Source organism: Vipera ursinii, assembly GCF_947247035.1.
Source record: "Vipera ursinii genome assembly, chromosome: 2".
In the NCBI taxonomy this organism is placed as follows: Eukaryota; Metazoa; Chordata; class Lepidosauria; order Squamata; family Viperidae; genus Vipera; species Vipera ursinii.
In genome coordinates, this window is record NC_139513.1 from 26428389 (window position 1) to 26443158 (window position 14770).

At 44.8% G+C, this 14770-nt stretch overlaps 1 protein-coding gene across 1 annotated transcript in view; it reads right to left on the minus strand.

The window, feature by feature from the left end:
• Positions 1-374: 374 nt before the first annotated feature.
• LHFPL4 (LHFPL tetraspan subfamily member 4) overlaps positions 375-14770 on the minus strand; it is a gene marked incomplete at both ends in the record, with an annotated part of 75074 nt that continues 60678 nt past the window's right edge. The window contains one exon of the mRNA XM_083353332.1: positions 375-529. Coding sequence (XP_083209458.1) covers positions 375-529 — 155 coding nt within the window. The remainder of the gene's footprint in view (positions 530-14770) is intronic.

Below are 14770 nucleotides of genomic sequence, written 5' to 3' on the forward strand. Positions count from 1 at the left end.
CAAAAAAAAACCACCCCACAGCCCAAGGATCACTAAGCTTCCTTAGAAGTTATCATGTGAGGACTGGGTGGGTGGAGAGAACTGGAGTGAGGTAAGAGATACTCTGGAGGATGGCTCAGTAAAGAGAGGCTACTGCAGTGGGAAGGAGGGATTTTTCTTGTAATTCCCCCTTACTCATCTTCAGTGAAGTTTGGCTTGGTTCACCTGCCAGCCTTCCCCTTGCCTGCGGTGATACCATTCTCCTCCTAACATACTTGTAACTGGACCTTCTGCCTTGGTTCCAGCATTCAGCTGCTTTGCGTTCCTCCTCTGTGCCTCTGCAGGAGAGCGAAGTGTTGAGCATATTCAATACACCTGCTGCCCTGCGCTTGCCACTAGTATGTGCCCTTGGCACCGGCAGCATCATGATCAACTATCTCCATAGTTACGCTGACAGGGTTGCTATAGAGACAGCGGGAGAAAGCCAGTGGCAGGCACCGGCTCAAGGTGTAGCACCGAGTCACCATGGTGAACGGTGGCAGAAGCATCCCTGAGAATAGGAGGTAATGAGTAACCAAAGGGGGATGATTTTTGATGGAAGCAGAGGCTGGGTGATCTAAAAAGTAATCCAGAGAGAAATCCATGCTGGGACGTTTAGGGAAGTGGCTTATTGTTCCCCTGCATTTTAGGAAGAAGAGACCAGACATGACCAACAGCAGCAGAGCGTTCTGCACATGTCAATGAGTTGACACTGCATCCCTCCAGATTAGAGACATGTATCTCTGAGAGAGGTGCAGGTTACAACAAAGCTTTTTTCCTGATGAGGCTAGTCTACTACATACCTTATTTTAAACACCTTGGTTTTTGCATATGCTTGTGTATACATGTCTAGCATGGAGAACGTTTGGAACTGTTGGCCTGAATGCTGAATTGATGGTGTAGAGTTTGGTGTCCCTCAGTCTACCTCTTCTTTCTGCAGGTCACCATGTAGCACCAGGGAATTACGCTGGCTGTGGCCTTTGCGCACTAAAATTCTCATACTGAGAAGATTTGTCAGTTTGGGGGATTATGGGCTTTTAATTGTTTTTAATCTGTACTTCTGTTTTTAATTGGGCATGGATTTAATTCTTTTTAATTTTTGTATAGTGTTTCTTATGTATGCCCTGTGAACCGCCCTGAGTCCCACCAAGGAGAAGGGCGGTATATAAATCAAATAAACTATAAACTATAAACTATAAACTCCATAAGGCTCACGTCTGATGGGAGTGCAACTTCCATATTCTTCAGGCAGGTTGTGAGCCAACTCACTTGCTTTTAGAAAGTTGCATTAATAATTATTTCCATGCCTACTTGTGTATAATTACAAGAGAAAACCTCTTGTGAGGGTACTGTTGCTTATTGAATGCAACGAATCACGCCTCCTGTTAATTCTGCCCCCACCCCTCTTTTCTGCACCTGTGCCATTGTTACGGTCTCATCTTTATTAAAGGTCACCTTGTTCCTCGGGATATGGATTTGCAGGCTTTAAATTTCCAAATTTCAATTTCAATTTAGCAGTCAAGGCTTGGGAAGCCTGTAGACAGGCTACAAGTACAATCAACTACCTCATAGGTAATACTGAGTTGTATACACTGGTTGCATGGGCAGCCATACATTTTTGAGATGGATCAGTCAGAATCCTAAATGCCTTACAAGAGCATTATTAAAGTGACAATTCTGCTTCTGATTCTATAGGTTGTGTGATAAGGAATTTGTGGTATCTTTTTGAAGAGCTGAGCATGCTGGGATCTTTAATATTTTCATTGGACTGTCCACCTTGATCTAAGAACGTTCTTGTTAAACAGTGATTTCCTTCAATTTGAGCTTGGCTGTTATTGATGTCATGCATGCATCCATGAATATTTTTTGGCAGCTGTATAGGATTTATTTTCTCTTGTTTTTTTTCAACCTTGGTACTCTTGGCATTTTTTTTGCAGATCTCCATCAAAGTGCTGTCCAAGCCCAACTGTTGCCTAGACATGGGCATTCAGAATCTGTCATCCATTGAGATACTTTCCTGATTCACCACTGCTAATTCAATCTCATCAATTTGCATAGGAAGTTAGATTTGTTTGCGCTTTTCACTTGTGTACCCTGAGACACATTTGCTCTGTCAATATCCATATTTCCATTTTTAAAAAGCCTTCACAGTTTTCCAGTGTTTTTTAAACCACTCTAAGTAAGATGATTCAGCAAATCTCACATATCCTACTCCAGATTATATACTCTAGAGCAGACATGTCAAACACAAGGCCCGGGGGCTGGATCCGGCCCATGAAGTGGTTTCATGTGGCCCGTGAAGCCATCCTGGAAACAGTGAGGGAACGGCCCCCACTGCCTTGGCCCTGGCCCAGAGACCCTCCTCCTGTCAGAGACCCCCAGATCTGTCCCACTCCTGCCCAGGCCCCCATAGGCACCCTTGATGCGAACGATGTAGAGCTGGCCACGCCCACCCAGTAGGCCATACACACTTTGGCCACGCCCACCCAGTAGGCCACACCCACCCAGGCCACACCCACCCAGCCCCCTGAGGGCAACCGCAATGCAGATGCGGCCCTCAGTGAAATTGAGTTTGACACCCCTGTTGTAATGTCAAAAAGCACAAGTTCTAATTTACCTCCTTTAGGGGGTCCCTTCGTATATATCTGAGTTTTGAGATCTGTTAATTCTTATTCTTTGCTTTCTGTTCTTTATCTAGTTGACAGTCCTTGAAATAAGGTTTCTTACTGTATGATTGCCTGAGCTGCATGGGGTTTGTGGAGAGGCAAAGGACTTGGAATAAAACTTGGGCTTTAGGATTGTGTTACAGAGTGTTTACCAGATCCCTCCTATTTCAATATTTTTGACACTTTTAAAAAGTAAGTTATTGAGGCAAGAATTCCCTTCCAGAAGCCATACTAGCAGCTTACCTCTAACAAATGTTCTCCTCAGGATTTGAGTTCCACTCGCAGGAAGATGTTATGCGTAATATATGCATATGTATTGCAGGCATAGCCTTTCACTTCTCATTCATCATGGTGGTTTCATCAGGCTAATAAAACTTGTGAAGAACTGAGGCATATGGCTGCTTCTTCTTGGAATCCCTGCCTTAATTGTAATTCACAGCATCTCATCGTTACCGCATGAATGAATTTTCTGTGCAGAATCATTTGGAAGTGAAGCAACCCACTAGGCTGGGGGCATCTGCTTGCCTGTTTAATGCATAGCCACAAGTTTAATGACGGCAAAGTCTAAAGTTGTGGACTAGGTGCTGAAGGTAGAGACACTTACCTACAGCAGAATGAACCGGTTGAGTCCTCCTTGTGCGGTAGCTGTGTATGGAATATTCTTGGCCGTGCCTTTTCAAAGAGAGTATTTCAACCTGTGATCAAGAACATGTTTATTTCATGCAGTTCTGGAGTTGAAAGGGACTGTTGGGTCCAATCTGTTCTCAAGATGAAATCCATATTAAAGCATTAACTAATTCTCCAGCCTATGCTGGAAGACAATAATAGAAGGGACCCTACCCCCTCTCTGAGGAATTAAGTTGCTTTGTTTTTACTTTTGATATTTTTTTTTCTAATTTTTTCCCTAGTATTCAACTGGAAACTGCCTTCAACTTAGATCAGTGATGGCGAACCTTTTAGAAACCGAGTGCCCAAACTGCAACCCAAAACCACTTATGTATTGTCGGGTGCCGGGTGGGCATGGCCCATTGGGTGGGCATGGCCCATTGAGTGGGCATGGCCCATTGAGTGGGCATGGCTGCAGTGGTAAAGGCAGACTGGGTGGGACTAAAAAGTTCAATCGATCCCAACTTTGCGAGATCTTTTTTTTCCCTGCGAGAAGTTGAAATTTGACGGATTGATTGAACCTTTTTTTTTTTTGCACACGGCGGTGAAGGCCTAAAGTGAAAAGGTTTTATGAAACACAGCTGAATGCCTAGGACTGGGGCAACGGTGCGCGTGCTCACAGAGAGGGCTCTGTGTGCCACCTGTGACACTCGTGCCATAGGTTCGCCACCACGGACTTAAATCCATCGGTGTTCTACACTCTGGAGAGCAGATCCCACCCTCATTTTATGCAAATATTCTTTCAGATATTTGAAGAAGACACTGCTCTCATATTCCCCTCAGCCATCTTTGCTCAAAGCTAAGGAGCCCTCAAGTGATCTCTTTCTATGACTTCACTTCTAATCCTCTCATTAGTCCTCTTCTCTGAACACGATCCAATGTCTAGGGATCTTTCATAAACTACTGTAATGGACTGACTGAAAGGCTTTGCGGGAGCCTGGCCGGTGAGAGGTGTGAGTGTAGATTGGGGGAAGGGAAGAAAAGGAGAAGGAGAAAGGGTGGTGGGGTGGTGGTGGTTGTCGCTGTTGAGGAGAGACCAGGTGAAGCTGGATTGGAGTTGTAGGTGATTCCTCTCCTTTGGAGTAGTGGGAAGGGGAGGAAGAGAGAAAGAGAGAGTGGAGTTTTATTGCTTTCTTTTGCAAGGGGATATCCCCAGCAAGGGGAAGAGAGAGAGTGAGAGTGAGGAAGTTGCCTGGGATGCTGAACCAAGGTTTTAACTAGAAAGGAAAAAAAAGGGGGGGGGATTTGGCATAGAGACCTGGGACATGGGTCCTGACAGAAGGGAAGGCGAGCTGTTACCATTTCGGAGACCAGCGGCCATCCAAATGTTGATCACTACCACCTGTGCATGCTGTAACCATTGTGGGGAGTTGCCCTGGCAGAGTGAGCGGTGACCGCAGGGTGCTGATTATCTCCACTCGTGGTTTCTGGTGCTGCTTGGAGCCGGGGAGTTCTTTCCACACACCCCTCTCTTGTTTTCTCAAACGACTGCTAATGGACTATTGACTATTATTGCTACGACTGCCTGAGGCTGTAAAATACTGTTGCGCACTGACTGCCGTGGTTAGGGGTCAGTCACCTTTGTTCCTGCAAACCAGGGGTAGGCAACCTTGGCTCTTTTATGACTCGTGGACTTCAACTCCCAGAATTCCTGAGCCAGCTGGGAGTTGAAGTCCATGAATCATAAAAGAGCCAAGGTTGCCTACCCCTGCTGCAAACCTCCCTCTGACAATGAGACCTTGCCATCTCTCCATGCTGAAACTGGACATTCTGTCAAGGCCTTGAGAGCTCAGCCGTTGAGTGGGACTACAGGGGGAGGGTTAGGAGGGCCTGTGCTTTGGCGGCTGTCGAGGTGGGTAACGCTATACTACTATGCCCAGAACCGGAACACAGAACTCAAGATGAGGTCTGACTAAAGTAGAATACAGATAGTCCTTGATTTACAATCACAGTTAGTATCAGGAAATTTGTTGTTGAGTAGTGCGGTTGTTCGGTGCGGCATCACTTGAATGCACCAGATTTTGCAACCTTTTTTTTTTTGCCACGGTCGTTAAGTGAGAAATCACTTGTGATCTTCCTGTAGGCTTCTCCACTGGCTTTGCCTGTTGGAAGCCAGCTGAGAAGGTTGCAAATGGGGATGACATGGCTGCAGGACACTGTCGCAAGTGCAAGCAGGTTACCAAGTGCCAAGATCACAATCCAATAACCTCAGGGGTGTTATAAGTGGATCATCAGTGCAAGGACCAGTTACATTTAATGTAATCTACATTTTTCAGTGTGGTTGGAACTTGGAAAGAATGGTCACCAAACAAAAGCTAGTAAGTGCGGAATGACCTGTAAACAGTTGACAGTTATTTTGCATGATTCGGGCGTTATGTGTGATTGATTTTATCTGAAATTGCTTCTTTAGGCAACCTCATCACAATGTTGGCTCATATCATCGTATCAAATTGCTACTTCCGAGATTTTTTCCTTCCAAGTATCATTATTAAGCGTGGTATCTCCCAATCTATACCGATGGGTTTGGATTTTTTGTTTCCAAAGGACTCTGTGTTGAATTTTATTTCTGTTACTTTTTAGAGCATTCCTCTACGTATCAAGACTGGAGTACTAATCGCTCCAATCAAGGTTGCAGATTTGATCAGCATTCACTATTCATGCTCGTCCCGTTGCAGTTTCTAAGATGTGCATTTACATGCATTTTCATGTGTGTGTGTGTGTGCACACGTAGGCACAAAAATACCCTATTCTAAGTTATCCTTGTCAATCCATCTGCTCAGTGCACAAAATGTATCAAGGTTTTCCACTCCCAGAGGAGAAGGCAAAATGATCTTGATCTGATCAGATTCTGGTCCGATTCAATCCAACTTGAATTTTATGTTTTCCGGTTAAAGTTTTGTGAAATACTGTATCAAACTTTTTTTTGGTACTAAAATACAGATATATATTACAGCTACTGTATTTTCTTTCTCCACCCATCTACCCATTTCCATTAATAGCAATGCCATTTCTGCAGCACATGCCGTAGAACATACCTTCATGTGCACCACGTCTTTCCTTCTTCTCCCTCCCCCTCTCCCTCCCCCATCCTCCTGCCCCCCCCTCCCAACCCAGTGCAGGATCATCTTTTTCTGATGGTTCACACAATGCTAAATAGCCTTGCAGCTTGTGGAGTTGCAGAATAAAGCCGCTTCCTTGTTCCCAACCGCTAAAGCCTTTACTAAGGTATTTATCTTTTTTTCTAGAATAAATAATAAGAAAGTGGGAGCTGAGATCTGTGAATACAACAGAATATGCGTGTCAGGGCCCCGCAAGGGAGAAAAGCCTTTAATCTGGTTTATTTAAAGGTTGTTTTTTTTTCTTTTCCTCTTGGCAATGATTCCCTTATTCAAGGAGAACTGAGGCCAGTGCAGCTAAATAATTTGAGGTCATGGACTTGATGTTCTCGTGGCAACAGCTGGGTCGAATGGCAATGTGTACTACAATACACTGAGAGATATGGTAAGCTGGCACAACCGTGTGTGTGTGTGTGTGTGTGTGTGTGTGTGTGTAAGTCCACCAATTAATCCAGCTGAATGTTGCTATGGGCTTCAACTCTTAAGATATACACTTCATCGCATTTTACCGGCCTTTGATCAGTTAGCTTTGAATGAATGACTTTTGAATTGACTTCCCACGTTTTGGCTTTCCTTGCTCATCTTTCCTCTCATCTTGGAATCTGGCTGGGGATTTGGAGAGGAAGGTATACTCCAAAAAAGAGTCTCCCCCCCCCCAGACTTCAGTGAACCTACAAATTCCATCACAATACTTGATGGCTGGTTATCAAGTAGCGGCAGTCACATTCATGGACAGCTTCTTGGTAACCTCACTGTGTTATGCTTTGGCAGAAACAATAATATGACCAGGCTACAGTCATGTCTGTAAATCTCCTCCATTTGGTTATGGTTTATCACACTTTACTGTTTTACCCGCAGGGTAAAGCTAGACATGCTCTTAATTGCGGTACTTAACAGTTAAAAGCAATGCTTTGTGTGAATCCGGTCAGAAACCTAATGCTGGGCAGAAAGGCAGGGAGATAACTTTTTAATCCAGTGTCTTTTCCCTGATGAAAACCACTTTCCTGAAGTTATTTACCCAGTGGTCGGGAACTTTTCTTTCTGGAAAGAAAAAAGTAGCAACTTGGGAGAGAACTCATCAAGACCAACCCCCCTTCAGATGTCACCATCTTGATTCAAATACCCACCTAATCTTGCTATTAATAGTGGCCAGAGATCTGCCATGGCTTCTTTTTGTGTCTTCAAAATCTGTAATGATGCACACACAGAGACCCCTTTGCACACACATCCCACCCCCATCTCACAGGTTCCTTTGTGCACTTGACTCTAGTACAACCAAGTTCTAAGCAAGCTTCTCACCTGGGAACATCATTCCACTTGCTCAGGGTCAGCTTGGTCAGTAACAGGGCTGGACATCCCACCAACACAGCAGAAAGGAAAGCAAATGCTCTGCTATGTGACTTTGACAGCCATGGGGGTGCTATTAGGCTATTGTGCCCCTGACACCAGAAATTCTTAGCTCATCTCTGCATTCCCTTCTGCTGCTGTTGTTGTTTTGTGACCCAAACTTCTTTTCTTCTCCCTCTCTCCTCTCTGCCTTCTGGACAACCATTTGACTGGGATGGTATAAGGTCTCCTGCAGGGGGTTGGACTAGAAGACCTCTGAGGTCCCTTTCAGCCCTATGATTCTAAGTACCTGCTTCTAGAGCTTTTGGCACTCTTTAGACCCTTGGTTGTCTTGGCTGTGAAAAAAAAGCTCTTCTTGGAACCATTGTCAAGATTACTATTGCTTGTTTCATGGTCATATTATCTTTAGAGTATCAATACACTATATGCTGCCGGGAAGTGTGAGCAAGAGGGGCTTGACAGGCAAAAATTGCACGTGTCTCTATGACTCCAACTTGGATCATACTCCTACTCTGGAAATCTCTCTGATAAGTGGCTTGAGGCCTAGTTCGTATGGGAACAAACTAGGTCCACTAATCTGGGACAAAATGGCTTCTTCTGAGGAAGTCTCTCAGAATACAGAGGGATTGTGAGGGATTAGCGGCTACCCTGCTGCCTGGGGAGAGGCACAACTGTTGAAACATTTAGGACGGTACAGTTCTGTCTTAGTTCTTCAATGATACTGTTGGGACTGTGAGAAGGGGTGGTGGCTGGATTTTGGGGCGGAGGAGTCAGTTTCTTAGCTCACTTTTGTCTCTTCGAATGCTCAGCCCAGCCCAGCCCAGCCCAGAGGCATAGCTGGCCCCACAGCATAGCCCATTTCCTCTCTTCACTCATGGTCGCCCAGGCCCCCATGTTGCTCTTACTCAGAGGGATGAAGCACCACAGGTTTGAGAGAAGCAGCATTTGGCACGAGCCTCACACCTGAGCTGCCATCCTAGCCAGCCAGATGCCAACAGGTGACATCCCTCACCTTAGCCCAATCTTTGGCTTCTTTCATATGTCCAGCATGGTTGTAGCCAAGAATTACATTCAGTGTCCAAGAACTCGTCTTGCAGGCTGACACTGGAGAGGGCCCCATAGTGAGCAGAGGAGTACCAGCGGATCAGACCTCTCTCTATTCCACCCCCCACCCACCCCCCACTCTGTCTTGTAGACATCAAGGTGCGGCTGTATTACCTGGGCAGAATGATTTGAAACTCAAAAGTTCTGGTGGCTGGAATCCCCTGGGAGAAAGAGACCTGGGCTCACCGTACCCTGTTCAGAGACAATTTCATGTACACCTAAAAGTATCAAATGGGCCAGCCTTGAGCACGGCATGATATTGAACGGCCGCAAGGATGAGCAAAGAGGGGGGGGGCAGAAAGTTAAAAAAGGGAACGGATGCGGCAAAGAGATGCCCTGGTAGTTTGTGACAACAGCAGCAGCAGCAGCGACAGCAGCAACGTCTTGGCACCAGGTCTGGCATCGTGAGGAGGAGGATGGCCTTGAGGAACCTGCTGGATGCTTCTCCCAGAAAGGAGGAACTCTTGAAAAGGAAGTATTAAAAATCCCAGGGACGTTGTTCCTTTTTTTTTTTTTTGAGCATACAGTTGGAATGTGCACGTTTCCTTCCCTCAGAAGCAGGAAAGGCAGGTTGGGGAAGCCAATCAGCAGAGGGAATACGAGTCAAAGCTGGCAGATCGTGAGAGATGACCATGTCTCTGGAAAAGGGCACGCAGGTGAGATCAGCGAATTCGGACACCGTGGAGTGGGGCAGGGTTCCCCCCCCTGGTTGGCAGCCGCAAAAGAAAGGCCATGAGGGAGATGAGGAGGAAAGGATGAGAGTCCAGGTACCAGTGAAAGGGGCTTCCTGCCTCTTCTACATTATATCCTCTGTGAAGAAGAAAACATGCGTCAGTAAAAAAAAAAAGCTTCCTGCAAAACTGCACAATTGTGTTGGGTGGCGGGCAGTTCAGTGTGTATAAACTGCACAGAGGTAAGGAAAAGCAGGGATCACAAATCTATCATAACCTAACCCTAATTGCCGGATTTCAAACATTGTGGTACCGCAGTGTGTAAATTAAAAAAAAATATATGCAAAGTTTGTGAGGTTTTCCTTCTGGCCATTATACAAAGGGGACAGGAAGCTGGAACTATAGTCCTCTCTTGCTTTAAGGCAGGGGTCTTCAAAACGTTGCCCTTTTATGACTTGTGGACTTCAACTCCCAGAATTCCTCAGCCAGAGTGCCTGGCTGAGGAATTCTGGGAGTTGAAGTCCACAAGTCATAAAAGGGCCAAGTTTGAGGACCCCTGTTTTCAGTTTTTCTTTTCATTGGGCCTTTCAAGTTTATTATTTGGGGTGCTGGGGCTGTTACTCTTTGTGTCCCAGCAGGATTTTGGAAAGCAAATTATGCAAAGAGAAGTGGTTTCTCTGTCCACCAGCAGACTAACTCTCTCAAAACAAACATGTGAAAGAAGAAGCAAGACAAGTTAAAAAAATGGGTTGGATCCTGACAGGGTTTGAGGGAAAAAAATCCAGCAAACCCCCTGCCCCATGTACCCCTATGGGAGACGCAATTGGTCTGTGGCTTGTGGCTGTTATTGATGCCTCCATTGTAAGCTCTCCTCCTTCCTGTCACATGACCCAGAGCAGAGAGTATGCAGCCACTCTATGCTTCTCAGTGTACATGTACATGTACGGTTGCAACGTGAGGGGAAACAGAAATACAGAAGTGGCCCATAAGCATCATTCCTGAATAGACCATCACAGATGGACACATGCACATGCATACAACATATATGCACATTCCCTGATTGGACATTGGGATGAATTTTTCTCTCTCACTCTCTCTCTCTCTCTCACACACACACACATAAAGGTGCAACTTATTGCTTCATAAGACCAAAGATAATACAGACTCCTACGGCCACTGCTGGCAAAGGAATTGGTAAGACTTCCAGAAGCTATCGTATGTGTGAGTTCATTCTCTTCTTTTTAACGAAACTGAAATTAATAATGTTATTCTGTGCCTGCAATCAGATTCATTGACTATGCATGGCCCTGGAGACTGTAAACTCCAATCACAAGGAAGGGGAAACTGCCTCTCGGGCCTTGAAAACGAGTCTCTTCCTGCAATCTTAGCTGCAGGTTGATGTTGCATTCCCACCCATTCAGACTAGGAAGCTCTCCTGTCCTGGAGTCCTTTATTATTATCTCTCTGAGCACTCCCACTCGGATGAAAGAAGGGTACAGGTAGTCCTTGGCTTATGGCCACGACGGAGCCCAAAATTTCTGTTGCTAAGCAAGAAGTTTGTTAAGTGAATTTTGCCCCCATTTTATGACATTTCTCGCCACAGTTGTTAGGTGAATCACTGCAGTTGTTAAGTTATTAACATGGGCGTGAGATGAATCTGGCTTCTCCACTCGCTTTGCCTGCCAAAAGGTTGCAAAAGGTGATCACATGACCCCGGGACACTGCAACCGTCCTAAATATGAGTCAGCTGCCCAGCGTCTGAGTTTTGATCACATGACCGTGGGGATGCTGCATTGGTCATAAGTGTGAAAAATGGTCATAAGTCATAAGTGATGCAACTTGGAACGGTCGCTAAATGAACTGCTGTAAGTTGAGGACTAACTGTACTGCATCCTGCAGAAAGGACTCTCTGTGCTCTGGTTAATTATTTATAATTATGCATGCAACATACAGGATGATCTTTGCAACACACTACAGAATCTGTGAATATTGTGCGGTGGGTTGGCTGGAGAGGTTTTAAATCTTGAGGACCAGGCTGGAGAACGTGGATTTATTCCATGGGTACACCACAGGGACCAGAAAGCTATTAAAGAACTCTAAGGGTCCTCATTGAGAAATCTAAAAAAATGACTGTATTATCCTCCTAATTTTTCCCAAGCATAATAACCAAATATTGGAGTAGTTTGGCAAGCAAATGGTCCCTTAGCAGGCTGGATGAGTTGCTTTGTTTCTTGGCTGGTTTTCTCCTGATCTCTCAGGAGGAGAGTGAGGGGTTAATAGCAGAGTAGATTTGACACTCAGCCTTGGCAGAGGAGAAGTGACCAAGATGTTCTATGAGTCAGAGATTCTTAGCCAAGGAGGACAGAAGAACACCAACTCAAGGCTCTTGAGGATGATATAAATGAAATATTCAGGACTGTTATTGTGTAGGAGATTTTTCTGTAAGCATGCCCAAGGAAAGAAACAATGACCAAAACATGACCTCCTCCATATTCTGAAGACATTAGGCTGGCCATAATTTTGAGAATTATCTCAGGAGGAAGCATTGGGATCGGGGAATGGCTCCATGAAGACCCCATTTATTGTATTTATAGACCCAGGATTGGTTGAATAAAGATGAATGTTCCTATATATGTAACAAAACTTTTCCCCAAAAAGAGGAATGAGGTAGACAAGAGTGCTTGATAACATAAATGTGGGTACGTACATTTCCTCTCTCTGCACCCCAATCCTCTTCCTCCCCCAAAGGGATTTGATCAACTACAACACAATATCCTCCTAACACAATTACATACTAATGAACAAGGACAAGACAAAACTAGAATAGGCTCCTAGAAACACAGCTAGCAAACACCAGACGTCGGTGAGGCCAACACCAACACAGAGAACTTACCGCAGTGCCAACAAAATCTGTTGAAAATATTAAAAAAGAAAATTAGGATTGTGGTGCAGGTTGCCCAAATTTCCTAACACTCTCTTGGGCCTGGCTATGCCTACTTTTATTCAGATGATTGCAAGTGGATTCTAAGTAGGCTAGAAGTACGCGATGAATGTTGCACATGACCTGAAGATCCAGGGTGGCATCCTGGATCGTTTGGTGCCAATTCTGTTCAATCAAATCCGAAATAGTAAAGAACTGTGGTGACGCAGTGGTTAGAATGCAGTATTGCAGGCTAACTCTGCCCACTGCCAGCAGTTCGATCCTGACCGGCTCAAGGTTGACTTAGCCTTCCATCCTTCCGAAGTTGGGAAAATGAGGACCTAGATTGTTGGGGGCAAAATGCTGACTCTGTGAACCACTTAGAAAGGGCTGTAAACCACTATGAAGTGGTGTATAAGTCTAAGTGCTATTGCTAATTATTCAGAAGCAAGAGCTGTGCTTTTAATGGGATGTGCTTCTTCGCAAATGTCTTTGAAGACCACAGGATCTCATTTAGTTTAATGTTCTCTTAATGTGCTATTGAATGAGGACTGTTTTTCATCTAGAATTTGAGTAGAGACCCTGAATTGTCCTTAAAGTCCTTGAAAATGAGGCCATGTTTCTCTCTTCACAGCAACAACCCACCATTCCTTCATTACTCCTTTTGCCATTTTGTTCTTCTAAAACTGATGCTTTCTTTTTTTTGTAAAGGAGCCTATGAAGCTCTCTCCACCATGACTGCCTAAAATTTAATACAGATGGACTAGACAGAATCGCCAGCTCTTCAGTGGGCTGTTTTAGGTGTGAATTTAACAGTAATTTAATCTGCAGTAGTGATTTTTTGCAAAGCATAGGAATAATCACGGCTGTCAACTAACTGCAGAAGGCAATGGTTGAAAACCTGCCAGTCGACATCATGCTATTTTAGTTGGGGGGGGGGGAAGTGGCATTTGTGGAAGTTTCTAAAAAAAGATCAGCAGCATGGCTAGGACATGGGTTTATCCTTTGGATGGGGACTTACAAGTAAGTGTCTTGCTGTTTATGGGGTCTCTGGCACCATCTGGGTCTCCATTCCTGACCTTTGAACAGAGAGAGCACAAATAGCTTCACCCTGAAAAGGTGACAGTATTTGGACCTAGAATTAAAAGTGGGCGGGGACAAATGTGATGTGGTATATAAAATCATGCCTTGGGTAAACAGGGAAGTTTTTCTTCCTTCCTCTGATAAAATGTAAGAATCTGGGGCCCTGCTGGAGATAGTGTGGGCAGATTCAGGATGAACAGAAGGAAATCCTTCTTGACAAAGTTGCTATGGAATATAAGCTATGGAATAGGCGACTATAAGAGGCGGTGATGGCCACCACCATCACAAATTCATGGAGGATCAGATTTCTAGTGACTTATTTTTTTTAACCGTACAGGTAGCCTTTGACTTACAACCATTCTTTTAACAACTGTTTGAAGTCATGAAGGCACTGAAAAAGTGACTTACAACAGATCCTTATGCTTAAAACCTTTGCAGCTTTCCTCATGGTCACATAAAGAGTATTTGGGTGCTGGGCAACCAGCATTCATTTATGATGGTTCCAGCATCCCAGGGTCACATGATTGCCCTTTGTGACCTTTCCAAGAGGCTTCCCAACAAGCAAAGTCAACAGGAGAAGCCAGATTCCCTTAATGACTGTGTCCAAAAAGGTCGTAAAATCAGGCATGATTCCTTTAGCAACCATGTCACTTTGTAGAAGAAGTTCTAACCCAGAGGTCTTCAAACTTGGCCCTTTTATGACTTGTGGACTTCAACTCCCAGACTTCCTCAGCTAGCCTGGCTGAGGAATTCTGGGAGTTGAAGTCCACAAGTCATAAAAGGGCCAAGTTTGAAGACCCCTGTTCTAATCCCAATAGTGGTTGTAAGTCAAGGACTTACCACAATTGAGCCCAAAATTTCCATTGCTAAGCCAGAAAGTTAAGTGAGTTTTGCCCCCTTTTATGACCTTTTTGTCACAGTTATTAAACAAATCACTGCAGTTGTTAAGTGAATCATGCAGTCAGTAAGTGAATCTGGCTTCCCTCATTGACTTTGCTTGCCTGAAGCTTGCTGGGAAGGTTACAAATGGTGATCCGATGACCCTGGGACACTGCAATTGTCATAAATACATGCCAGTTGCCAAGTGCCTGAATTTTAATCCCATAATCATGGGGATGCTGCCATGTTCAGAAGTGTAAAAACCGGTCATGAGTCATTCTTTTTCAGTGCCGTTGTGAC